The sequence below is a fragment of the Ranitomeya imitator genome, chromosome 4 (genome assembly GCF_032444005.1).
Source record: "Ranitomeya imitator isolate aRanImi1 chromosome 4, aRanImi1.pri, whole genome shotgun sequence".
Lineage (NCBI taxonomy): Eukaryota > Metazoa > Chordata > Amphibia > Anura > Dendrobatidae > Ranitomeya > Ranitomeya imitator.
This window is the reverse complement of record NC_091285.1, coordinates 254377696-254405307: the sequence shown is the minus strand read 5'-3', so window position 1 is coordinate 254405307 and position 27612 is coordinate 254377696. Positions and strand designations below refer to the sequence as shown.

At 41.5% G+C, this 27612-nt stretch overlaps 1 protein-coding gene across 3 annotated transcripts in view; it reads right to left on the bottom strand.

The window, feature by feature from the left end:
- Positions 1–203: 203 nt before the first annotated feature.
- Positions 204–27612, bottom strand: part of PPP1R12A (protein phosphatase 1 regulatory subunit 12A) — a 123151-nt gene continuing 95742 nt past the window's right edge. For all 3 annotated transcript variants that reach the window (XM_069764511.1, XM_069764513.1, XM_069764512.1), the window contains 8 exons: positions 24503–24621; positions 23592–23657; positions 22725–22741; positions 21415–21547; positions 21145–21249; positions 20011–20058; positions 10259–10309; positions 204–2394 (listed from right to left, as the gene is read on the bottom strand). In XM_069764511.1, the coding sequence (XP_069620612.1) occupies positions 2308–2394; positions 10259–10309; positions 20011–20058; positions 21145–21249; positions 21415–21547; positions 22725–22741; positions 23592–23657; positions 24503–24621 (626 nt within the window). In that variant the 3' untranslated portion in view covers positions 204–2307. The remainder of the gene's footprint in view (positions 2395–10258; positions 10310–20010; positions 20059–21144; positions 21250–21414; positions 21548–22724; positions 22742–23591; positions 23658–24502; positions 24622–27612) is intronic.

Below are 27612 nucleotides of genomic sequence, written 5' to 3'. Positions count from 1 at the left end.
TTTTAAAAATATAAATCTGAAACTTATGATGTGCATTTGTACTTACCTTGTGTAATCAGCAACATATTTCATATTTTGCTTGTCCTATATGGATTTCATGATAAATTTGTAGAAGTAACCGTGACTTGATCCAGGCTTCTACTATGTAGAGGCTAACAAGCATTTTTAAAGCTCAGTATTAAAAAAGCTAACATGGTGATGCACACAGTTAAAATACTTTAATTCATTTTTATTTGTATATGTCAAAATACACTTTTCTCCAAAAGATTAGGTTTGTTACTAGTTCCATGCAGATACAGAGCCTGCTCAGTACTACCAATAAAATCAATGTAGCACAGTAGCCAATCTGTTTCAGATAAAGAATAAATAACCTAAATATAAAATACTAAATTAGAAATATATTTCATCATTCTTCACAGACACCCAAGCTTTACCAAGTACAGTCCACAATAATTAAACTTGCATCTCCAGACAGCCATATCAGCTGCACAGATTTGTGTTTTTGTTTTTTTTTTTACTGATCTGCATCCTCAAGATGCAAATCCCTAACACCCCACATGCATATTAAATGAATATAACAAAATCCCACAAACTATCTTTGTACCTTAAAAGTCAAGAATCCTGAACTTGGCAGTAAAAGAGAGGCTGTGTATCTCCATAAAACATAGGAACCAACAGGAGGACATAAAGTTTGGATACCCAAAAGAAAACAAAACCCACAAAATATAGGCAGTAGATCACAATGACCTTTTTTTTTGTTTTGCAAATTAAAGGGATACAAATTCACATTTAATATAGTATACATTATAGTCAACATTACAATAGCGGCTGCAAGCTTTACAATTTACAGTTTTGTTTTAATTACCAAGCTTTTTCAGTGGATTAGATTCATGTGCCAGTATTACACTGTTCATGGGTCAGTGAAAATATAAAAGCTAACAAAACAAAAAAAAAAAACACAAGAAAAGCATCAACTCACTTAGCCGTATACACATACATATTTATAATATTGGTTACTTTCTGCAAAAAGGCCACTGAAATTTCGAAAATGATATGACGGTGGTATTAAAATGACATGCCTTCTGACATGGCGACAGTGCATTTACACAACAGAGTGCGTGTTAGGAGTATAAGCATAGTGACTTCACTCTGGCTAGCACTAATGATATTAACAGTACTCAAGGAAACATGAAATGTAGTGAAATAATAATATGCATTTAATAAGAATTGTGACTTAAGAAAATAACAATCAGATTTTTTTTTTCTCAACAGCTACAATTGAAGTCACGCCTCTGTAAAACAGACAAGATCTCATAAAATGACTGAACTTTATTAAGATCACTATTCAGGAACATTCTTTGACCTGGAGTAACAGACGTTGCAGAGAGGCCAAGCTAGGCATGCCACACAGTGGTATGGAAAGACAATAAGGATTCTCCATGTATACGTATATATAGACATATGGTAGCATATCTATATATAGTTATATACACGCACGCACACAAATATATACACACGCACTCAGTACCTGCTAAAATGAGCGAAAGCTACAGTACTGAAAAGCTCATTGAAGCCTTCCTATAAAAAGAATGGAGCGGGGGGGGGGGGGGACCATACCTAGTTTTCCACTGAGAAAATGCACAAAATGATAAATTCAACTACCCCAACTAATAGAAGAGTAGTCAAATATATGCAGTACAAGAAAAAAAAAAAAATGGTGCCTTGGTGCTGTAAACCAATACATTAATTTTTGGACTGTCATCTGCTGAAATACATATTCTGCCAAGTCTTGCCAGTTTGGGCTTGATAAAGCCACTGGCAGTTTCTGCTATAAAGCAGCCTATAAACAGTGCATGAAAAAAAAAAAAAAACAGATGGCAAACGCAGTTAAAACCTCAGTTACACAAAAGTAAAAAAAAACGTGAAGGAAAGGGTCTCGTCTGTGGCACAACAAACTGTGTAGTAGCTGTCTTTTGTAATAGCAGAAAGCTTTTGGATTGCAAAAGGCTTATGTACAACTAAGGCTTACTGGTTAAATACAGGAGGCATCTGGCCTTGAACACTTTCCTTGCACGATGTCACTGTAAACAAGAATTCATAGTCATTTATCTCCCCAGCAGCCACATTTTAATACAAAACAAAGATTTCTGTACAAAAAAAAAAAAATAAAGAGGGAGTTTGGCAGGATATCTGAACGTTGCAGTCGCCAAGTAGTTTGCCCCCCACATATCCAGTGATTGCCATGTAATGGTCCACTGGAGTAACTTGTGTGCAATGCCGGTCAATTGCTGCTGCTGTCGGAGCCATTTATTTGGAAAGTTTGCTTATAACTCTGATTAAGGCGCCATTCTCATCCTTTAACCGCTGGTTGTCTGCTTTCAGGTCAGGTAACATCTAAAAGAAAAAGACAAAGATGGTAAGATGTGTGTTTTTCAGATTCATATAGAAGCAATACTGAATTGTAAGCCTGTGTCAGTCCTTTGCGTTTTTATGGTAGTTTAGCATTCCTTGTAAAAAGCACTGGCCACCCGTTAAAGCTTTATGGACACACCTATTTTAGTCAATACTTGTATGAACCAATTCCGCAGCAACTTTTAGGAATTCTGTTTTTTGCCATTCTTCCGTTTTTGCTCTAAACATATGAATACACTGACATCTTAGAATTACTTTTCCCTTTTGCAAAACGGAGACGTCCACAGTCAATGATTGGTCAATATCAGACAGTGAAAGGACACATCCAAAATCCGGCTAAGAAGAGGAACAATAGAAGCAATGCATGTCACAGTAGATGCTTGAGAATTGGACAAGTATTTACCAAAATACACTTTACAAGTGTCTTCGACAAGATTAATATGGTCTTGGCACTCTTCTGACACAGAGACTACACTGTCGGAGAATGAAATAGGTGGGCTAGTTTAGGAAATGATCCCTGAACAGTGTTCCAGGTCAGACTTATTTTCCATCATACGTCTATGACCAGCTTTGCTTTATACAAGACACATGTGAATGCCAGGGTGCAGCACTTGGACACAGTCATATAATCATGGGGTATTACAGGGGAAGCTAAAATATCAGGAAAAGCCAAGGTTTGGACAAAGCCCAAAATTAGTATGGATTACCTGAAAGAGTAACTTTTTTTTATATTAACCAATAGTACACTTGAAAAGAAGAAATTGTAATATACTTTATTAGAGAAATCCACTTTTATTGTGTCTCAAAGCTCTGAAGTCACAGGTAAAATATGTCTTCAGGGAATAGAGATGTTCCCATTCCAGGGATAGGAGCAGACAAGAACATTCAGCAGAATGCCGGCATCTTTCTCCAGCTCCTTCCCAAAGAATCTAAAAAGTACCAATCATCATCTCTCAGCAATGGGAAAGTTTGTCTTCATTAAACACAAATTTAACCTCTGGATTGAAAGGGAAAGATCAGTTCTGGTGGAGAAAAGCAGATTTTTCTGATAATACAAAGTAACTTATTTTCAAATGGCGGTTACCCTTTAACTGCATAAATTCAGTTCATCGAGCACTCTTACCTGCATGTTAATTCACAAAAAAAAAGAAAGCCACAGCCATTATTAAAATGGGAAAACATGCTTGAAGCTATTACCAAAATTTTGTGGAGAAAACCCTACAACTGCTCTTTATGAAAACTAAAGGCTTTCTAGGTATTTGAATTTCATTGCTATATTAGTAATATATATTTTTCACAAAAACATTAATTCACTTGTGCTTACAAAATAAAGTGAAAACTAGAAATACATAGGTTAAGTTCTAGTAGAGTTTACTCTTAAATCTGCAGCAAGAGCTGAATCATGTTTGCCACAGATTCCACCCAGCGAACTGAAAAAGGGTCAAACCAGAGGCAAAAAAAAAAAATTGGGGCATTACTGACAAAGAATGTGCAGGCTGGAGATCTGCAATATTCCCAACAGGTTATTACTTAGAAAACAGTACATTACTGCACATGGGTTTCTTGCTAACACGTTTCACCATTAAAGGGAATCTGTAACATAAGCTTCACCCACCGCCATTAGGGGCTTATTTACAGCATTCTGGAATGCTGTAGATAAGCCCCCGATGTAACCTGAAAAATGAGATAAAGAGGTTAGATTATACTCACCCAGGGGCGGTCCCGCTGCGGTCCAGTCCGATGGGCGTCGCGGTCTGGGGCCTCCCATCTTAAGATGACGTCCTCTTCTGGTCTTCACGCCGCGGTTCCGGCGCAGGCGTACTGATTTGCCCTGTTGAGGGCAGAGCAAAGTACTGCAGTGCGCAGGCGCCGGGAAAGGTCAGAGAGGCCCAACACCCGCGCACTGCAGTACTTTGCTCTGCCCTCAACAGGGCAGACAAAGTATGCCTGCGCTGGAGCCGCGACAGCATCAAGGATGATGAGGACATCGCATGAAGATGGGAGGCGCCGAACCTAGACCTGCGACGCCCATCGGACCGCCCCTGGGTGGTGAGTATAATCTAACCTCTATCTCATCTTTCAGGATACATCGGGGGCTTATCTACAGCATTACAGAATGCTGTAGATAAGCCCCTGATGCCGGTGGCCACAGCTTATATGCGAAAAATGAGGTGACAGATTCCCATTAAATGCTTGCTTTTCCAGGCAGTAACAAAGTCTTGCTGTTAGCGTTAACTAGTCAGAAAAGAATGCTGAAGAGTTATCAACACCGGTGCTAGGCAAATAAGCAGGAATTGCAAACAGCAACTGAAAGGCTATTATTCCATACAAGGGCCTCTGGAAATAAAAAGCGGAATCTCTTTTTATGGATAACACATCCAATCTTCCCTTGTAGCAATTTTGATAACTGTCTCCAAATGTGTATGCCCTACCCCCCCATCTGGGGGGGTATTAGGACAAATGCTTTGTGTGTAAATTTACCCCACTTAAGAGCACCAACCTATCAATTCAGCAAAGATTTAAATAGACATTTAGGCTATGTGCACACGCTCAGGATTTTTTGGGCTGTTTTCAGCGGGGAAAAATGCTTAGAAAATGCATACATAAGCATCCCATCATTTTTAATGCATTCTGCAATTTTTGTGCACATGATGCACCTTTTTCCATGAAAAAACGCATCGCGGTAAAAAAACGCAGCATGTTCATTAATTTTGCGGATTTTTCGTGTTTTTCCCGCTATTTTAATTGATTGGGAAACTCCAGAAAAAAATTGTGTAAAAAAAAAGCCCACATACGGATTTCTTGCAGAAAATGTCCGGTTTTGTTCAGGAAATTTCGGCAAGAAATCCTGACGTGTGCACATAGCCTTAGGATATGTGCACACGTTCAGGTTTTTTTTTTCGTTAAAAACGCATTACAAACTGCAGACATATGCATCCTATCATTTAGAATGCATTCTGCAATTTTTGTGCACATGATGTGTTTTCCCGCAAAAAAAAAAAACGCATTGCGGTAAAAAAAAGCAGCATGTTCATTAATTTTGCGGATTTTTCGCGTTTTTCCCGCTATTCTATGCAATGGGAAAAAACGCGAAAAAACCCACAAAAACGCGCAAAAAACGCATGCGGATTTCTGGCAGAAATGTCCGGTTTTTGTCAGGAAATTTCAGCTAGAAAATCCTGACGTGTGCACATACCCAAAGGCTATGAGAATATGTAGGAAATGTGGTGCAGAATTTTCTGCACTAAATCTGCATCTCCTGGCAGAATCCGCAGGTGCGTTTTTTTGTGCAGATTTTACCACTGTGGATTTCTATAATGGAGGGGTGCAGAAACGCTGCAGAACTGCACAAAAGTAGTGACATGCAACTTTGAAATCTGCAGCGTTTCTGCGCAGATTTTTCTGCACAGCTTTTTTTTTTCACCTTGATTTACATTGTACTGTAAATTACAGTGCAGCTCTGCAGTGTTTCTGCTGCAGAAAAATCTGCTGCTGTTCTGCACTAAATCTGCATCGTGTGCACATACCCTTAATGTACAGAAACTGGAAAAACAGGCCATTTAAAAAAATACAAAACACCAAACCCCCCCTTAATGATGGCAGCAATAGATGTAATGTGGGCCGTGCACTCTATGTAGAGCTGGCTAAGGAGTCACACACATACATACATATGTAATATATACATACACTGGCTTGCAGAAGTATTCACCTCCCTTGGCTTTTTACCCATTTTGTAACTTTACAAACTTTGTTTATATCTTTTTGAAATCAGATTTGTGTGATGCATCAGCACTGAGTAGTCCAATATCTAATATCTAAAATCGATGTAGTCATACTGACCTAAAAAACATTTTTTCACTATTTAACACTTGGAATTTTTTCCTAGTTTTTTTTCAGTACATTTTATGTTAATATAAATTGTGTTTTTCAAAACTACAACCCATATGGTTTTGCTGAACAAACAAAAAAACACAGATTTTGGAAGGGGAGGAAAGGGAAAAAAAAACAAAATAAAAAAAATGTCCTAGTCTACGGGGGGTTATTCAGAAGGGTATGCAGGTCTTGAATGGGCTGGAGGTACAAACAAATGACTGCTGCTCCATCCATTGTCCATGGGACTACCACAAACAGCCGAGGACAGCACCATTTCCCATAGAAAATGAATGGAGCGAATGTTTGAACATGGACACCTGGTTTGACAATAATGACAAGTAATAATAAAACATCCTGCTCCTTCAGGCTTTAGTAGCTCCTCAAACACCAGCCATCATGGATAGGGGACTCCATTGTATACAAGTAGGGCTACACTAGCTTTTCAATTTGTGTTTATATTAAAAGATCACTCGATATTTCCCAAATATATGCTAACTTTAATAAATGCTGCAAGTGCATGGAGAAATGGGTTTTCTCGTTCTCTCAACGTGCTCACAACCAAAGCACCAGAAAGCCCAATGCAGACAGGGAAGACTTACGTACTTTTCAGTTTGATTCACAAACACCACAACAGAGAAAAGGGGGCATTCATGAAACAAGAACAAGTTCATCTTACAAGGAAGCAAACTATAGCCCAAAAGCCAGCTTTTTTCTTTCTTATAAGTGACACTTTTATAAGCTGCTGAGGTCTGTGGCGGAGTGATGGCAGATTGGAAGATTGATGCCATACCTGAAACATTTTACAATAACTACATCACTTTCATTTAAAAATGGTTGCCGAAGAATGGGAAAACACGGCTGCTATTTTTCAGAAATAACCCACCCTTTGGTCTTTTAACACAGCTCAGCCTGAACTGCAGTAGCACACAATTTAGTTAGTGACAGGGGGACAAAAAAAAAAACAAAAAAAAAAAACAGTTATGGTGAAAAGTAATAAACCCTTTAATGACTCCTGTACGGTTTCGGCTCTCTTCACACCAGTGTGGTGGCCTGCGACTATGCTGCTGCCTCAGATGCATTGCAAGGCCTGTCCAACATATTAATGAAAAAATATACACTGCATGCACCATCATATTTCCAGAAATCTGCGACAATGGACTCGATAGGAAGCAGATATTCTATAAGGTGAGGGGGCAAAAGATTTCGGAGCAGGGTTTGTTCAAACAATAAGCACTGCATGCACAAAGCCACACTGGAATTTACAAGCAAATCCCCAGGCACCCTTATGCACAATCCATAGCAAGGCAAAGGCTCCACACAGGGCACCTGCCTGGCTAGCCAAAGGAGAGGAACCTACAAGTCCACAGACTGGAGCTGGCTACAGGACTCAGAGCTTGCCAACAACCCTGGTCAGAGCTCTATTCTCAGCCACCAGCCGCTCATTTAACTGCCTCAAAGACTGTATCTGCTTTACTTGATGGAGGTTCTGCAAGGATCAGACACGACAGAGGTGAGAATGATTACTGGAAAATATACAAAGATGAAAGGGAAAAAAACTTCAACAAGTTGAGTAAATCCGACATTCAAACTCTCAAATTGAATACGATGTAACTAGTAAGCACCATTTTACGTATGAGATTCTAACCAATTAAAAAGTCATGGCGTTACACTGGAGGTTTTAGGAGGGTCTTACACCTTGGACAGCTCTCTCCTGGTGGGTTTGGACCTGTCCAACTACAGCACTAGTGGAATGACGGCTCTCATGCAGACATTTTTTCATGTAAGTGTTTTGTACAGGCAGAGCTAATAATGAGTGTCTGCAAAAAAAAAAAAAAAAAAAAAAAAAAATCACATTTTTCCCCCCCAACTCCTGAAACAAAAATAACCCATATAAAACTACAGGTCCAAGGAAATCATGGGCAGAATAATGATGGCAATAGTTTGCCATCCTTATTCTGTCAATTAATAATACATAATAATAATTGACCACAGTTTGCGATGTCAATTAAACATTGACATCACGAACTGTGTGATGTCAATGTTTAACACTGCAAAGGATAGGAAAAGCTTTGCACTTCATTTTTTTCAAAATGTGAAAATCACTGATGAAACGGATGGTAAAACCTGAAACCCTGACTAAACATCATCATTCATCAGAATGTTTCTGCGTACATGAAAAATCACTGACGTCTGAATGAGGCTCGAGTGCTTTACTATACAACGCAGGCTCAGGAGAATTGCCCAAGTTACCTGCAGCAGGTGTCCGCTGTAATATACAACTCCAATTTCAGCTGATTAAAAGGGTACTTACACTGTGACAACGCCTGAGATGTCCAGAAAAATCATGGAGGGATCGGTGTCCACTGATCTGACCGATCACTCAAACTACTTGTCACATATATACTGCTCTGGAAGCATGCACACAACTCAATAATGACCACAGCGGAGAAGAGGAATAGCAAACCCTGCCAGTAATGTCAGCCATGTGCAGAGCATTAGACCATGTCAAAGTGACTCTGTTTGAGCAATACATACATGCTAGCCACCTTAGGGAGAGACCCAAGTTGGGCTAAATGTAGCGGGACGAAAGAGACCGAAAAGCCCTCTACTTAAAGGAAATACATAGTGGATGCTTTCCTGAAACGGAAAGTACTTGCAAGCAGCATAATACAAAGAATAGCAGGTTTACCCAGAATCCTTTGCAGTAGGCGGAGCTATGCAAATCATCTCTTTCCACCCCTGTCTAATCCACAGCGCTTGGAACCGCCAAGCGTGCAATGCTGCGGATTAGTTTCTTTAAATTTAAATTTAGAAACTAATCCGCAGCATTGCACGCTTGGCGGTTCCAAGCGTTGTGGATTAGACAGGGGTGGAAAGAGATGATTTGCATAGCTCCGCCTACTGCAAAGGATTCTGGGTAAACCTGCTATTCTTTGTATTATGCTGCTTGCAAGTACTTTCCGTTTCAGGAAAGCATCCACTATGTATTTCCTTTAAGTAGAGGGCTTTTCGGTCTCTTTCGTCCCGCTACATTTAGCCCAACTTGGGTCTCTCCCTAAGGTGGCTAGCATGTATGTATCGCTTGCTCACCGAGCCCCACTCCATACAGCCAACCAATTCCAGCCCTGTGCTGATGAGGGCCTAAAGCCCGAAACACGTGTCCACAGGTAGGAATTGGTTGGCTGTGTAAATTTAGAAACTAATCCGCAGCATTGCACGCTTGGCGGTTCCAAGCGCTGTGGATTAGACAGGGGTGGAAAGAGATGATTTGCATAGCTCCGCCTACTGCAAAGGATTCTGGGTAAACCTGCTATTCTTTGTATTATGCTGCTTGCAAGTACTTTCCGTTTCAGGAAAGCATCCACTATGTATTTCCTTTAAGTAGAGGGCTTTTCGGTCTCTTTCGTCCCGCTACATTTAGCCCAACTTGGGTCTCTCCCTAAGGTGGCTAGCATGTATGTATCGCTTGCTCACCGAGCCCCACTCCATACAGCCAACCAATTCCAGCCCTGTGCTGATGAGGGCCTAAAGCCCGAAACACGTGTCCACAGGTAGGAATTGGTTGGCTGTGTAAATTTAGAAACTAATCCGCAGCATTGCACGCTTGGCGGTTCCAAGCGCTGTGGATTAGACAGGGGTGGAAAGAGATGATTTGCATAGCTCCGCCTACTGCAAAGGATTCTGGGTAAACCTGCTATTCTTTGTATTATGCTGCTTGCAAGTACTTTCCGTTTCAGGAAAGCATCCACTCTGTTTGAGCAGTCATCCTGTGCTCACAAAGTACAGGAGCTCCATGGCAGGGCCAATCATTTCACTACACATACCCACCTGCTTGGTTCATCTATCGACACCCTCCTTCCTCCCCCACCCCAAAAAAAAGGACATGATGGTTTCCCTAAAACCAAAGTGATATCAATAAAGTGTTACTTGAGGAAAAAAACAGCTTCATTCTTGACTTAAAATCGGTACTTACTTTAAGTTCTTCTTCCATTTCAGATATTCGTCTCTCCAGCGCTCTTCTTTCCTAATGTAAAGTAACGATAATTAGTTGGATGAGACTCTAGAATCAATTGTCCCTTATGGACCTGTAGAGATAATGGAGGCATGCATATGCAACACATGCAAGTCTTTACGGTGTAGGAACTCAATGTAATCCAATATAAGACTATTTCATGGAAAAGAAAAAGAAGGCGGCGGGGGCTCTGCTGACACTTTGTGAAAGCCCGAAGCCCCCGCACTTTCATGGCTTCAATGCGGTGGATGACGGGAATACTGGCGCCACTGGAGATGGTGAAGGCGCAAACTCGTTTTCCCCTGAGTCCACTGCATTGAAACTATGGAAGTGCAGGGGCTCTGGGCTTTCACAAAATGTCGGCAAAGTGCCCGCACTGCCAAACGCCCCCGCTTTCCAGCCTGGGACGTGGAGCATCACCCCACAACGTTGCACCGCTAAACACCCCCTCTTCTCCCAGCCCTGGGCCCGCAGCATTGCCACACGTCACCACCGCCCCCCTCAGTAAGCTACATTTTGACTATAAGACGCATAGCCATAATTTTGAGGGGAAAAAAATATGGTAATCATCTGTTTAACACTGAAGCCCATGGAAAACCACCATTAAACAGCCATCCATTTTTCTTTTATTTGAAAAGGATCCAGTAAGCAAAAAAATAAAAATAAAAATACAGAACCTCTTCAAATAGAAGAAAAACGGATGGCCATTTAACCCCTTCATGACCCAGCCTATTTTGACCTTAAAGACCTTGCCGTTTTTTGCAATTCTGACCAGTGTCCCTTTATGAGGTAATAACTCAGGAACGCTTCAACGGATCCTAGCGGTTCTGAGATTGTTTTTTTCGTGACATATTGGGCTTCATGTTAGTGGTAAATTTAGGTCAATAAATTATGCGTTTATTTGTAATAAAAACGGAAATTTGGCGAAAATTTTGAAAATTTCGCAATTTTCACATTTTGAATTTTTATTCTGTTAAACCAGAGAGTTATGTGACACAAAATAGTTAATAAATAACATTTCCCACGTTTACTTTACATAAGCACAATTTTGGAAACAATATTTTTTTTTGCTAGGAACTTATAAGGGTTAAAATTTGACCAGCGATTTCTCATTTTTACAACGAAATTTACAAAACCATTTTTTTAGGGACCACCTCACATTTGAAGTCAGTTTGAGGGGTCTATATGGCTGAAAATACCCAAAAGTGACACCATTCTAAAAACTGCACCCCTCAAGGTACTCAAAACCACATTCAAGAAGTTTATTAACCCTTCAGGTGCTTCACAGCAGCAGAAGCAACATGGAAGGAAAAAATGAACATTTAACTTTTTAGTCACAAAAATTATCTTTTAGCAACAATTTTTTTATTTTCCCAATGGTAAAAGGAGAAACTGAATCACGAAAGTTGTTGTCCAATTTGTCCTGAGTACGCTGATAACTCATATGTGGGGGTAAACCACTGTTTGGGCGCACGGCAGGGCTTGGAAGGGAAGGAGCGCCATTTGACTTTTTGAATCAAAAATTGGCTTCACTCTTTAGCGGACACCATGTCGCGTTTGGAGAGCTCCTGTGTGCCTAAACATTGGCGCTCCCCCACAAGTGACCCCATTTTGGAAACTAGACCCCCCAAGGAACTTATTTAGATGCCTAGTGAGCACTTTAAACCCCCAGGTGCTTCACAGAAGTTTATAACGCAGAGCCATGAAAATAAAAAATTTTTCTTTCCTCAAAAATGATTTTTTAGCCTGGAATTTCCTATTTTGCCATGGGTAATAGGAGAAATTGGACCCCAAATGTTGTTGTCCAGTTTGTCCTGAGTACGCTGATACCCCATATGTGGGGGTAAACCACTGTTTGGGCGCACGGCAGGGCTCGGAAGGGAAGGCACGCCATTTGGCTTTTTAAATGGAAAATTAGCTCCAATCATTAGCGGACACCATGTCACGTTTGGAGAGCCCCTGTGTGCCTAAACATTGGAGATCTCCCAGAAATGACCCCATTTTGGAAACTAGTCCACCAAAGGAACTAATCTAGATGTCTGGTGAGGACTTTGAACCCCCAAGTGCTTCACAGAAGTTTATAATGCAGAGCCGTGAAAATAAATACGTTTTCCTTCCTCAAAAATAATTATTTAGCCCAGAATTTTTTAATTTTCCCAAGGGTAACAGGAGAAATTTGACCCCAATATTTGTTGTCCAGTTTTTCCTGAGTATGGCGATACCCCATATGTGGGGGTAAACTACTGTTTGGGCACATGCCGGGGCTCGGAATTGAAGTAGTGACGTTTTGAAAAATAGACTTTGATGGAATGCTCTGCGGGCATCACGTTGTGTTTGCAGAGCCCCTGGTGTGCCTAAATAGTAGAAACCCCCCACAAGTGACCCCATTTTGTAAACTAGACCCCCAAAGGAACTTATCTGGATATGTGGTGAGCACTTTGAACCCCCAAATGCTTCACAGACGTTTACAACGCAGAGCCGTGAAAATAAAAAATCATTTTTCTTTCCTCAAAAATGATGTTTTAGCAAGCATTTTTTAATTTTCACAAGGGTAATAGGAGAAATTGGACCCCAGTAATTGTTGCGCAGTTTGTCCTGAGTATGCGGGTACCCCATATGTGGGGGTAAACCACTGTTTGGGCACACGTCGGGGCTCGGAAGTGAGGGAGCACCATTTGATTTTTTGAATACAAGATTGGCTGGAATCAATGGTGGCGCCATGTTGCGTTTGGAGACCCCTGATGTGCCTAAACAGTGGTAACCCCTCAATTCTACCTCCAACACTAACCCCAACACACCCCTAACTCTAATCCCAACTGTAGCCATAACCCCAATTCCAACCCTAACCCCAAAACACCCCTAACCACAACCCTAATTCCAACCCTAACCCTAAGGCTATGTGCCCACGTTGCGGATTCGTGTGAGATTTTTCAGCATCATTTTTGAAAAATCCGCGGGTAAAAGGCACTGCGTTTTACCTGCGGATTTTCCGCGGATTTCCAGTGTTTTTTGTGCGGATTTCACCTGCGGATTCCTATTGAGGAACAGGTGTAAAACGCTGCGGAATCCGCACAAAGAATTGACATGCTGCGGAAAATACAACGCAGCGTTTCCGCGCGGTATTTTCCGCACCATGGGCACAGCGGATTTGGTTTCCATATGTTTACATGGTACTGTAAACCTGATGGAACACTGCTGCGGATCCGCAGCCAAATCCGCACCGTGTGCACATAGCCTAATTCTAAAGGATCTAACGGATCCGCAGCAGTTTCCCATGAGTTTACAGTTCAATGTAAAAATATGGTAAACAAAAATCGCTGTACACATGCTGCGGAAAAACTGCACGGAAACGCAGCGGTTTACATTCCGCAGCATGTCACTTCTTTGTGCGGATTCCGCAGCGGTTTTACAACTGCTCAAATAGAAAATCGCAATTGTAAAACCGCAGTGAAATGGGCAGAAAAAACGCGGTAAATCTGCCATAAATCTGCAGCGGATTAGCACTGCGGATTTATCAAATCCGCAGCGGAAAAATCCGCAGAGGACCAGAATACGTGTGCACATACCGAAACCCTAACCCTAGCCCTAACCCTATTCTAACATTAGTGGAAAAAAAAAAAATATTCTTTATTTTTTTATTGTCCCTACCTATGGGGGTGACAAAGGGGGGGTGGGGTGGTGTGGGGTTGATTTATAGTTTTTTTTATTTTGATCACTGAAATATAATCTATCTCAGTGATCAAAATGCACTTTGGAACGAATCTGCCGGCCGGCAGATTCGGCGGGCGCACTGCGCAGGCGCCCGCAATTTTGGAAGATGGCGGCGCCCGGGGAGAAGACGGACGGACCCCGGCAGGATCGGTAAGTATGATGGGGTGGGGAGGGGGGGGATCAGAGCATGGGGGGTGAATCGGAGCGCGGGAGGGGTGGAACGGAGCACGGGGGCGGTGGAACGGAGCACGGGGGGGTGTAACGGAGCACGGGGGGTGTAACGGAGCACGGGGGGTGGATCGGAGTGCAGGGGGGGTGGTTGGAGCACGGGGAGGGTGATTGGAGCACGGGGGTGAGCGGACAAGAGCACGGGGGAACGGAGCACAGGACGGAGGGGAGCCGGAGCAGTGTACCGGACAGATCGGGGGCTGGGGGGGCGATCGGTGGGGTGGGGGCACATTAGTGTTTCCAGCCATGGCCGATGATATTGCAGCATCGGCCATGGCTGGATTGTAATATTTCACCAGTTATAATAGGTGAAATATTACAAATCGCTCGGATTAGCACCGACTTTCATGACGCCTACGTGGCGTCAAAGGTCATGAAGGGGTTAATGGATCTATCTTCCATAGACTTCAATGTTTAAAAAGAAAAAAAAAAAAAAAGAAAAAAGATCGAGTTGAAGTAACTTTTTTTTTTTTAGCTGGACAAAAAAGTTAAGTTTGCCCAATTTTTTGTGTCAACAGATTACTACTGGATCCATTCTAACACACGATTACTAGACACGTAAACTTAACCTAAGATTTACCTCTTCATCTGTAAGGAAGGTTCCTGTGCAGCTACCACACACAATGAAATATGCAGACCCGGACACTCACGGTGAACAAGATCAGTAGAGGGCGGCTTCAGAAAACATGGTAAGATTGACCAAAGCAAAGCCCCACGCTTAATGCATCACAGTGACAATGAGTGTGTCACCACTACAACAAGTTTTATATCGATACCTGGATATAAAACTGCATTATGTTTTATTCACTGGTAATTCTCCACTGGGATGAGTAGGAGACAAATGCTACAAGTTATGCAATTTTAATTTTTTTTTTAAAGGGACGCGTAAGGTATACTAAGAAACAGGTGAAAAATCACTAGACCGAACAATGATTCACCCCTTTATGTCCATTTTGGCGAGTCATAACTTTTTTATTTTTCCGTCAATGTAGCCATATGACTAGTTTTTTGTGGGACAAGTTGTACTTTGACAACAATTATTTTATTCACGTAATGTACTAAAAAATTGGGGGGGGGGGGGATTCCAAAATCGTTGAAATTGAAAAAAAATAAATAAATGTAATTTCACAATAGTTTTTTGGATTTATTTATTATAGTCACTATATGGTGAACTTGATATGTCAATCTGATTCTACAGATCAGTTTGAGTACGCATATACCAAACAGTACAGTTTTTATCTTTTTTTTTTTTACTATTTTGTGCAGACATTTGTATGAAAAAAACATTTATTTTGTTTTTTAGCTTTTGCCGTTATTTTCCAAGACTTGTAAAGCTTTCATTTTTAGGGATATGGGGCTGTTTGATGGCTCATCTTTTTGTGGCCTGAGCTGACGTTTTTACTGATATCTTTTTGGGGTAAATATGATGTTTTGATTGCTTCTTTTTGCATTTTAATGCAACATTGTGGCGGCCAAAAGAAATCCTGGTGGTTTTATTTTTTTTTCTATTGTGCTGCTTACCAATTTGATTAATTTATTTTATATTTTGATAGACCGGATTTTTATGAATGCTGAGATAACAGGATTTTCTTTTTTTATTTTAAATGGGGGCCAAAGTGGGATGAAAGGAACATGTGTTTTTTTAAATTTTAAAACGTTTTTCCTTTACTTTTCACTATATTTAATAGTCTGCTTTGAGGACTTGATACTGCGATTGTATGAGAACTTGTGCTATACATACCAGTGCATTAGCCCTGTAATGCACAGCAAAACATAAAAAAAAAAAATGAATAACCAACATTCCAAAGTGGTCCATAAATATTTCCAGAAACCACTCTAACAAAGCTGCAACTTGCTAACAAAGCAGTGGGCACAGAAAGTACTTTGTTTTCAATAGGGAAAAAAAACAAACAAACAAAAAACCTTCATTAACCCCTTAGCGACCGCCGATACGCCTTTTAACGGCGGCCGCTAAGGGTACTTAAACCACAGCGCCGTTAATTAACGGCGCTGTGGAAAAAGTCCATAGCGCCCCCCAGAGGCCGATTTTCTCCGGGGTCTCGGCTGCCGGGGGTAGCCGAGACCCCAGAGAACATGATTCGGGGGGTTTTTAACCCACCCCGCATTTGCGATCGCCGGTAATTAACCGTTTACCGGCGATCGCAAAAAAAAAAAAAGGGATCTCTTTAATTTCTCTGTCCTCCGATGTGATCGCACATCGGAGGACAGAGAAAAGGGGTCCCCCCAATACTCACCTAGCTCTCCCGATGCTCCTCGTGTCTCCCGGTGGGCGCCGCCATCTTCAAAATGGCGGGCGCATGCGCAGTGCGCCCGCCGGCCGGCACCGGGAGAATCTTTGGGGTCTCGGCTGCCGGGGGTAGCCGAGACCTTAAAGAGCATGATCGGGGTCGGTATTACCGACCCCTGTTTTGCGATCGCCGGTAATTAACTGTTTACCGGCGACCGCAAAAAAAAAAAAAAAAAAAAAAAAAAAAAAGTAAAGTGTAATTCTCTGTCCTCTGATGTGATCGCACATCAGAGGACAGAGAAATAGGGGGATTCACACTTACGTCGGTACGGGGCCGTCGCAATGCGTCGGCCCGACATACCGACGCACGTTGTGAAAATTGTGCACAACGTGGGCTACAGCTGTAGTTTTTCAACACATCCGCTGCCCAATCTATGTCCTGGGGAGGAGGGGGCGGAGTTACGGCCACGCATGCGCGGTCAGAAATGGCGGATGCGACGTACAAAAAAAGTTTCATTGAACGTTTTTTTGTGCCGACGCTCCGCCAAAACACAACTGATCCAGTGCACGACGGACGCGACGTGTGGCCATCCGTCACGATCCGTCGGCAATACAAGTCTATGGGCAAAAAACGCATCCTGCGGGCACATTTGCAGGATCCGTTTCTTGTCCAAAACGACGGATTGCGACGGAATGCCAAACGACGCAAGTGTGAAAGTAGCCCTAGGGCTAGGGTTAGGGTTGGGGCTAAAGTTAGGGCTAGGGTTGGGGCTAAAGTTAGGGTTAGAGCTGGGATTAGGGTTAGGGTTTGGATTAGGGTTGGTATTAGTGTTAGGGTTGGCATTAGGGTTACGCTTGGGATTAGGGTTAGGTTTGGGATTAGGGTTAAGGTTAGGGTTGTGATTAGGGGTGTATTGGGATTAGGGTTAGGTTTGAGGTTAGGGTTGAGATTAGGATTAGGGGTGTGTTGGATTTAGGGTTTTGATTAGGGTTATGGTTAGGGTTGACATTAGGGTTGTTTTGGGGTAAGGGTTGTGATTATGGTTAGTGATTAGGATTATGGATGAGGTTGGGATTAGGGTTAGGGGTGTGTTGGGGTTAGGGTTGGAGCTAGAATTGGGGGGTTTCCACTGTTTAGGTACATCAGGGGGTCTCCAAACACGACAGCCAATTTTGCGCTCAAAAAGTCAAATGGCGCTCCCTCCCTTCTGAGCTCTGCCGTGCGCCCAAACAGTGGGTTACCCCCACATATAGCGCATCAGCGTACTCGGGATAAATTGGACAACAACTATTGCAGTCCAATTTCTCCTGTTACCCTTGTGAAAATAAAAACTTGGGGGCTACAATATCTTTTTTGTGGAAAAAGAAAATATTTTTTATTTTCACGACTCTGCATTCTAAACTTCTGTGAAGCACTTGGGCATTCAAAGTTCTCACCACACATCTAGATAAGTTCCTTGGGGGGTCTAGTTTCCAAAATGGGGTCACTTGTGGGGGGTTACTACAGTTTAGGTACATCAGGGGCTCTGCAATCGCAACATAATGCCCACAGACCATTCTATCAAAGTCTGCATTCCAAAAAGGCGCTCCTTCCCTTCCGAGCTCTGCCGTGCGCCCAAACAGTGGTTTACCCCCACATATGGGGTACCAGCATACTCAGGACAAATTGGACAACAACTTTTGGGGTCCAATTTCTCTTGTTACCCTTGTGAAAATAAAAATTTGGTGGCTAAAAAATCTTTTTTGTGGAAAAAAAATTTTTTTTATTTTCACGGCTCTGCATTATAAACTTCTGTGAAGCACTTGGGCATTCAAGGTTCTCACCACACATCTAGATAAGTTCCATGGGGGGTCTAGTTTCCAAAATGGGGTCACTTGTGGGGGATTTCTACTGTTTAGGCACATCAGGGGCTCTCCAAACGCGACATGGCGTCCGATCTCAATTCCAGCCAATTCTACATTGAAAAAGTAAAACGGCACTCTTTCTCTTCCAAGCTCTGCGGTGCGCCCAAACAGTGGTTTACCCCCACATATTGGGTATCGACGTACTCAGGAGAAATTGCACAACAACTTTAGTGGTCTAATTTCTCCTGTTACCCTTGTGAAAATAAAAATTTGTGGGCAAAAAGATCATTTTTGTAGAAAAAATGCAATTTTTTTTTTCACGGCTCTACGTTATAAACTTCTGTGAAGCACATGGGGGTTCAAAGTGCGCGCCACACATCTAGATAAGCTCCTTAAGGGGTCTAGTTTCCAAAATGGTGTCACTTGTGGGGAGTTTCCACTGTTTAGGTACATCAGGGGCTCTCTAAATGTGACATGGTGTCCGATCTCAATTCCAGCCAATTCTGCATTGAAAAAGTCAAACGGCGCTCCTTCACTTCTAAGTTCTGCGGTGCGCCCTAACAGTGGTTTACCCCCACATATGGGGTATTGGCGTATTCAGGAGAAATTGCATAACAAAAATTATGGTTACATTTCTGTTTTTACACTTGTGAAAATAAAAAAAATGGTTCTGAATTAAGATGTTTGCAAAAAAAAGTTAAATGTTCATTTTTTCCTTCCACATTGTTTCAGTTCCTGTGAAGCACGTAAAGGGTTAATAAACTTCTTGAATGTGGTTTTGAGAACCTTGAGGGGTGTAGTTTTTAGAATGGTGTCACACTTCATTATTTTCTATCATATAGACCCCTCAAAATGACTTCAAATGTGATGTGGCCCCTAAAAAAAATGGTGTTGTAAAAATGAGAAATTGCTGGTCAACTTTTAACCCTTATAACTCCCTAACAAAAAAAAATTTTGTTTCCAAAATTGTGCTGATGTAAAGTAGACATGTGGGAAATGTTATTTATTAACTATGTTTCATGACATATCTCTCTGATTTAAGGGCATAAAAATACAAAGTTTGAAAATTGCAAAATTTTAAAAATTTTCGCCATATTTCCGTTTTTTTCATAAATAATTGCAAGTAATATCGAAGAAATGTTACCACTAACATGAAGTACAATATGTCACGAAAAAACAGTCTCAGAATCAGCGGGATCCGTTGAAGCGTTCCAGAGTTATAACCTCATAAAGTGACAGTGGTCAGAATTGCAAAAATTGGCCTGGTCATTAAGTACCAAATTGGCTCTGTCACTAAGGGGTTAAGGAATTCAGCCGCCTTAACATCTTCATACCTTCCACACAAATGAAGATGGCCCGAGTCAAGACATGGGAGGATCCTGCAACTTTAATGTCCCTATATTTCTCTCCATTTTGGCTAAACAGCCAAGTCTGACCTACTTCATAGTGTAAATCCAACAAAATGCTTAAATATATCAGGCAACATAAACGTGAGGTTACCACAGTGACAATACACTGCATGAAATAAGGAATTTGAAAAAATTACTTTGCAAAGTGTAGCCCCTAAATATCCAGAGGCACAGATCGCAGCATGGATTAAAAAGTCAGGGTAATAATATGAGACCTTTAATCATATCTGCAGCACAAAGCAAAGGGGGAGAAAAAAAAGTGTCACATTTACCCTTTTTTCGATTTCCAGAAGCGATCTGTCTGCAAATCTTTCTTGCCTCTGTAACATAGAAAACTTGGGTTACTTCACTAATCAAAATTGTGGCCACATTATGAGGACAGTGGGTGCTAGCTCATTCCAGGAAGCTCCTTACAATTGTACGGCTTCCTCTAGGCCAACCAATAACCCACGAGACCTGGCTTTATATCATATTCACAATGTCTTTTCTTTGGTCTTGGTGTGTAAAAGGGTTGGGTCTCAATAACATGAGGATGGGACCCGTATCCGCCTTGAATAGTGCCATAGCCACTGTAACTGGAGAGGTGGTGCAGCTCCCTACATTCACTTGTACAGAAGCCCACAAAACTGCAAAAGGGCATTTCCCCTCTCCAGTCAGCAGCCATGACACCAGTCAAATGGGGAACCGTATAGGCAGAAGAAAAATGTTGGTATTTTAAATGGCCATTTTACTAGAAATCAAATTAGTTTCCAACTGTTTAGGATGTTGACATCTTTGCAGAAAACTTTTTACTTAAAAAGGCATGCATTTCATGCTCAAGATCTGTCAACCCAACTGCAAAAATAATTTTTAGCCCAAAATGAGCATTTAAAAGGGCATCTGTCAGTAGGCTGAACTCTCATAAGCCATCTATATAGGCACGTAGGGTCATAGAAAGTCGACAAAAGTGATACCTTGATATCTGCGATCCGATGTCTTATTCTAGAGAAATTTTTTTCTTATATGCAAATGAGCTGTTCAGGACTATGGGCCGGTCACAGATCTGCCTCCAGAGATTATTTTATATGAAAGTGGATATCGCCGCTCTCTGCTCTCCTGATCTTACGACAGAGCTGTGAGTGATTATACCCGACATATCTGCAGGTTCCATCTCGCAAGCAGGCAGCGTTGCAATACTGCAGAGCTGTGAAGCTGTAGCAAATGTGTGTCAGAAGACAAAGTTCGGTTCTACTGTTTTGTTTGTAAGGCGACTTTCACACTAGCGTCGATTTTCCACATAGCGGCCAGGCACCTTCATAATGCCATTGCTCTGCAGATTGACCGCATTATCGGACCTCACAGATGCCACAAATACTGACAATGAAATGTTCTATACCAAGATAAAATGTTTAAAGCGTCATGCAAACCTGTGTGGCTTTTTCAAGTTGTAACTTAAGCTCTGTCAGCTCCAGGTTGGTGTCGTGCAGCTGGGCTTTCAGTTTCTCATTTTCCACCATAATCTGTTCATATAGCTGAAACAGATAGAAAAATGAATTTCTTAGTTCCAGTCTGAAGTTTGGGACGCCAAGTAATCAAGTATGACTTTCTTACTGGCACACAAGTAAAGGAGAGGCAGCTAAATAAAGCGCCTTAATCAGGTTCCACATATACAGGACCCGTACAGAAGCCCTTGTTACCTTTTTAAAGTCTGTGGAGTCATCTTTATCTAATCTGCTATGGCCAAGTTTAATCCTTTCTAAGTAACTGGACGAGCCAATATTGGATTCATATCGTTCAGTTGATAGAACCCCCGTACTCCCGGTGGTATACCTAAGAGCAAATACACAAAGGTAACAATTGTACAAGACATAATATAATACACACCCCGGTAGATTAAGACTGTTGTGACCATTGTGCTAACCAATGGAGATGAACTAATGCTGCTCAGTGAGCAGAGAACACGCCGTGGCAGAATGCTGGCCGATACAGTAATGCTCCCACCATACACCCCATTCTAGGAGCTAGTACGCACTGGCAAACTCTGAATGGCCACCAACTGATACTATTGGGACCAATGCCGGGAAAAGGGATGTCTGGAGCTGTAATAGCCATCACTGGCTAAAAGGGACTTTCTCATGAGAACAGAATGTAAGAATTCACACAGGATGTTTTGCACATTGTGATGTATAGAAGGCTTTGTTCACATCACGTTTGAACCCACTAATAAAAGTATACGTGGGGGTTATTTCCAGGGGTATACCTCTGAGGTATGGAACTGTATAGGCATATATACAGAGAAACACTCTATGGTTAAGACAAAGACATATACTAGCCAGGTGGCAAAAGTATACGAGTCATGTGTTAGGTGAATAAGACATGATTACACGCAGTGTAAATATGGCAAACTCCATTTCATCATTAAAAAAACACACCAGATTATGCCTGATTTTATAGCAAGCAAGCACTTGATTACAGCCCTTTTAAATTAAAGAAGTATTCCCATCTCCAACACCCTTTCCCAATACGTAGTAGATGTAATAATAATATTAGCAAATTATAAATGTATGCCTCATGTGCAGGCATTGCAGGACCTTAGGTATCCATGGTTATGTCCACCAGCAACAAGCCAACGGTCACTACAGGTTCTGCAATGCCTGCACAAGAGGGAAGAGACATAGCGAATCAGAAGAACTATACTTCATTTCTAATTGGAAGCATTTGCTAATATTACTACACCTACTACATATTGGGATAAGATCTTGGAGATAGAATACCCCCCCCCCATATCAGTCTATAAACATCTCAACTATGGCATGTGTCCTAAGACACTTTGAAGGTTGACTGTTACTATTGTCAATTATTTTGGCACCCAAAAAAAAAAAAAAATCATTTTGGAGGATTTCATAAAACGGGAAGAATCAGGTTAAAAGTAAAGATTTATTTTAGCAAAATACGCATGCAAAAGAGCAAAAAGCGATTCTCGTATAAAATGCAATTTAACACTTACCGTGATGTGTTCTCAGTCTATAGAAAGAGGGGGAAGAAAAAGAAAAAAAAATGACACACTGACATGGTTTAGAGGTAATGGAGAATAGCCAGGGTTTAGCCAAGAAAATGCTGGTGGGAGTACATCGTAAGGTGTGGCCTTTGGTTATTGTTCAAGGAAACTAATTCCTCTTACAACTTACAAGTAATATATAAAAGGTAATTTGTGTCTTACAAAATAGGATGTAGGGAGTTTGTATGTCTGGTTACAGTATTTCCAGGTAATAGTGCATATATAAAAGCCACACAGCAAGACACAAACAGACTAGGGAAGATCAAAACAGATTGAAATGGTTGCCAAATCTTGTAGTATTAAATCACTTTAACTGGTTTGTCAAGTTCCCATAAAAGGACTTGGCAATACAGGTTATCGTTGGGTTTCTCTTAGATCTAGCATTCTTGAGCTGCTGCCAGGTTCAGTGCTATGCTTTACACACCAGCGGGAATAAACTACTGAGAGGAACCTGGGAAGTCGGGTAATCCTATTTACACAAGACATGGCAGAAAGAAAGTCACAAACATCTCAAGCATCCTGTCCTGTAAGCAGTTTGGCCTAGGTTTATGCAAGCTTCATTACAAGCATACACATTAGCACGTGTGAAGTCAGAAGTGAGGAAACGACATGTTAAATAAAGCAGATCTAGACATCGCCTACACAAGGATGAAAGCCAACTTCTGGCACATCATAAACACGTTTGTATTGATGAATGTCCATGAGCTGAGAACACCACAAACCATAAATGACAGTCATGATCATCGTGTATACCAATAGAGTCATCAGACCCGCATTTCGCCCCAATGATAACCCTTCATATATGAGAACACTCACCCTACTGTCCCTCCTATTCGTGCTGTCATCGGTATCCGATTGCTGGTCATGCTCATTTTCATCACTCTGTAGGGAATATGAGTAAGCAAACACTTGATCTTTGGCGCGTCAGAAAAAATATACCAATCTAAACCAAAAGATAATAAAAACTTTCCAGAAGATTAATACCACAGTAATCTAGAATCATTTGATTAAATTGAGAATCTGGACACTTATAGTTTTCCCACTTTGACAGTCTCCACCAGACCAGAAGGTATGGCGTCATGACCAGAGGTGAGCAAATTTTTTCAAAATTAATTTCCGATTATGATCGGTGGCGAATACGGTTTCAGCCAAACATCATTGCAGTCAATGGGAGTAGAGATGAACGAATATGTTCGGAACCGATCATCAAACAAATTCTGCAAGAATAGGGTACCAATATGGCACGAATACGGCAAATTCAGATTCAGCGACTGATCCCGAACATATTCGCTCAACTCTAGTCGTGACCAATGACCTGAGAACAGAGACAACTGACTGGCTGCAAGGTCACACAACTGGTTGTCAGGACATCATTACTCTGGGGTAGGCTCTGCATTGGTATGTAGTTTCCCCCTTTCTTCAGGCTGGCTTTCTCCTGTGAAGTTTACAAATGTAGCAGAAAATCCCTTTAAGGTGTACTGTTCTTGTGTTATCCTCTGCACTGATCTGGTGAATGTGCAAGCCTAGACAGTGTAGACTCATGGTAGACATCCGGTATGCAAACCTTTAACAAGCGTCTCTGCCCTGCTAGTAAAATCAGGGAATAGTACATTTCTTCCATAATTATAGTCATTTTTATTTACAGAATAAACTCTGAAGGAGTCTGGAGATTGCTACTCACAGGGCCTTTCATAACTACTACTCCTATCTGACAAATATACACTTACATCTTGAGTCCAAAAAGATACTCCTGTAGATCGCCTTTTCTCCCTGGGTCGTCGTCTTTCTCTTATTGATTTAGACTGAGATTTGTCCTCAGATTCTTTCTCCTCCTCTTTTTTCTCATCTAGATAAAAAAAAAAAAGATGATTGCTGTTAAGACATTAAGATGATAATTAAAGGGGTAATCCCTTCTCCAAGATCCGATCCCAATATGTATCAGGTGCAATAATATCAAACACTTCCAATTAGAAATGTAGTATACCGTATATACTCGAGTATAAGCCGAGACCCCTAATTTTGCCACAAAAAACTGGGAAAACTTAATGACTCGAGTATAAGCCTATGGTGGAAAATGCAGCAGCTACCGGTAAATGTCAAAAATAAAAATAGATACCAATAAAAGTAAAATTAATTGAGACATCAGTAGGTTAAGTGTTTTTGAATATCCATATTGAATCAGGAGCCCCATATAATGCTCCATACAGTTCATGATGGGCTCCATAAGATGCTCCATATTAAAATATGCCCCATATAATCCTGCATAAAGGTTAATAATGACCCCATAAGATGCTCCATAGACACATTTGCCCCATATAATGCTGCACAAATGCTGATCATGGCCCCATAAGTTACTCCATAGAGATATTGCTCCATATAATGCTGCAAAAATGCTGGTTATGGCCCCATAGAGATATTTGCCCCATTTGCTGTTGCGGTGATTAAAAAAAAAAAAAAAAAAAAAAAATCACAATCTCGTCGCTCAGGCCCCCGACACTTGCTATAGTCACCTGTCCCTCGTTCCACCGCTGGGCGCAGCTGCGTCTTCCGCGTCCTCTGCATTGACGTTCAGGCAGAGGGCGGCACGCAAACTAAAGTGTCACTGAAGAGGTCGCGGAAAACGGAGCGGCGCCAACGGTCGAACGGGGTTCAGGTGAATATCGCGCACTGCCCCCATACTCACCTGCTACTGGCACGGTCCCTGAACGTCCCTGGTTCTCCGGGTGCTGACAGCTTCTTCCTGTATTGAGCGGTCGCATGGTACCGCTCATTACAGTAATGATTATGTGGCTCCACCCCTATGGGAGTGGAGTCGGGTCCATATTCATTACTGCAATGAGCGGTACCACGTGACTGCTCACCACAGGAAGAAGCTGCAGGCGCCGGATAAGCAGGGACCGCACCAGGAGCAGATGAGTATGACTAGACAGCCCCCGCTCCCCTGCCGACCCTGGGAATGACTCGAGTATAAGCTGAGAGGGGCAATTTCAGCCTAAAAAAATGGGCTGAAATTCTCGGCTTATACGCGAGTATATACGGTAGTTCTTCTGATTCGCGATGTCTCTTACCCCATTTGCAGAATATTGCAGTATCCATGATTACCACTCATACTGACAGTTAGTGGTTAGTGGCCGTACCCATGACTATCTAAGCCCAGCACATTCTGTAAACAACATCACATATCAGAAGAACTATACTACATATCTAATTGGAGGTATTTGTTAATATTACACCTACTATATATTGGAATAGGTTCTTGGAGATGTGACTATTCCTTTAAGTCAATACAACTCATCACTACCTATTGAATAAGCAAAATCTTTTAGATATTTGCAGGTTCTGCTGCTGGGATCCCTATGAAGAAAGAGTGCTGTACTCATTATTAGGGAAAAAAGGTGAAGAAAAGACTCCAACTTGTTTAACAAATTTCCATTAAGAGTAGGTCTGCCGAACTAGGTCAGCGTTTTATAAAATATTTCTATATAACGTATTCTTAATGTAATTTTTACTGTTTCATTTAAAGAATTTTAATTAGTGGAGTGCCAAGTTATATGTATAGAAGATAAAGAACTGTGCACTCTAAGGCTATGTGCCCACGTTGCAGAAACGTTTTCCCGCAAAACACGAGCGTTTTTAGCTTGCAGAATGCTTGCGTTTTCCAAACGATTTGAAGCATCGCTTGGAAAAGTGATTGACAGGTTGGTCATACTTGTCATGCATAGTGCTTGACTAGTGTGACCAACTTTTTACTATTTATGCTGCCTATGCAGCATCAACAGTAAAAGATAGAATGCTAAAAATAATTAAAAAACATAAAAAAATATGGTTATTCTCACCTTCCGACAGCCCCCGATCTCCTCAGCGGCGCTCCCGGTACATTTCGTTCCCAGGGATGCTTTGTGCAAAGGACCTTTGTGATGTCACGGTCGCGTGACCGCGACGTCATCTCAGGTGATTAGCGCAATGCATCCCTGGGAACGGAAGGTGTCGCGTGTCCGGAGGTCATCAGAAGGTAAGTATATCCATATTTTTTATTTTTTAAATTCGTTTATTGATTTCAGGATAGATCATACACATTTTTGCTTGTATTCATCATTATCCATTGATTACAGGAAATTACCATACATAGCCATGTATAAAATATTATAAAGATAATAAACTGTGCATGTTGATCATTAATGCCTTATTTTAAACCTTAACTACATTAACTTCTAATAAAGCCTCTAATACTAACATAATGCCGCTTACGAGAGAGAGTTCTAAATAAATTCCGCTCTGTGGGTAAATAGTGTCTAAATAATCATACACCCTTTTCTTATGCGTATACTGAATCCTTTTAACTTATACAGTATGACAGGATGAATTCCATCTTCCCCATATCTTCTCAAATTTGGTTGAACAACCCCTATTCTGATATAGCGTCCGCTCATACGGAATAATTGAATTTACTAAGTCAGCCCATGCTCTAAGAGATGGACCAGAACCTCCCATCCAACGCAGCGCCAACACCTTTCGTGCCATAAACAGCGACTCCCTCAGAAAAATTCCCGTGTGGTGATCCCAAGCCTCCGCCTCCCATACTCCAAACAAACATACCAGTGGCTCAAGTGGAACAGGGATCGACACCAAAGATGTCAATAGTACCGTCACCTCTCTCCAATATTGAAAAATAACAGGACACTTCCATATCATATGGATAAAATCTGCGTCACTAGAGTGACACCTCAAGCAGTCTGATGAATGAAGACGGCCCATTTTAAAAAGACGAGTCGGGGTCAAATAAGATTGATAAATTATATACAGTTGGATCATCTTATTATTGATTGATGGGGAGACC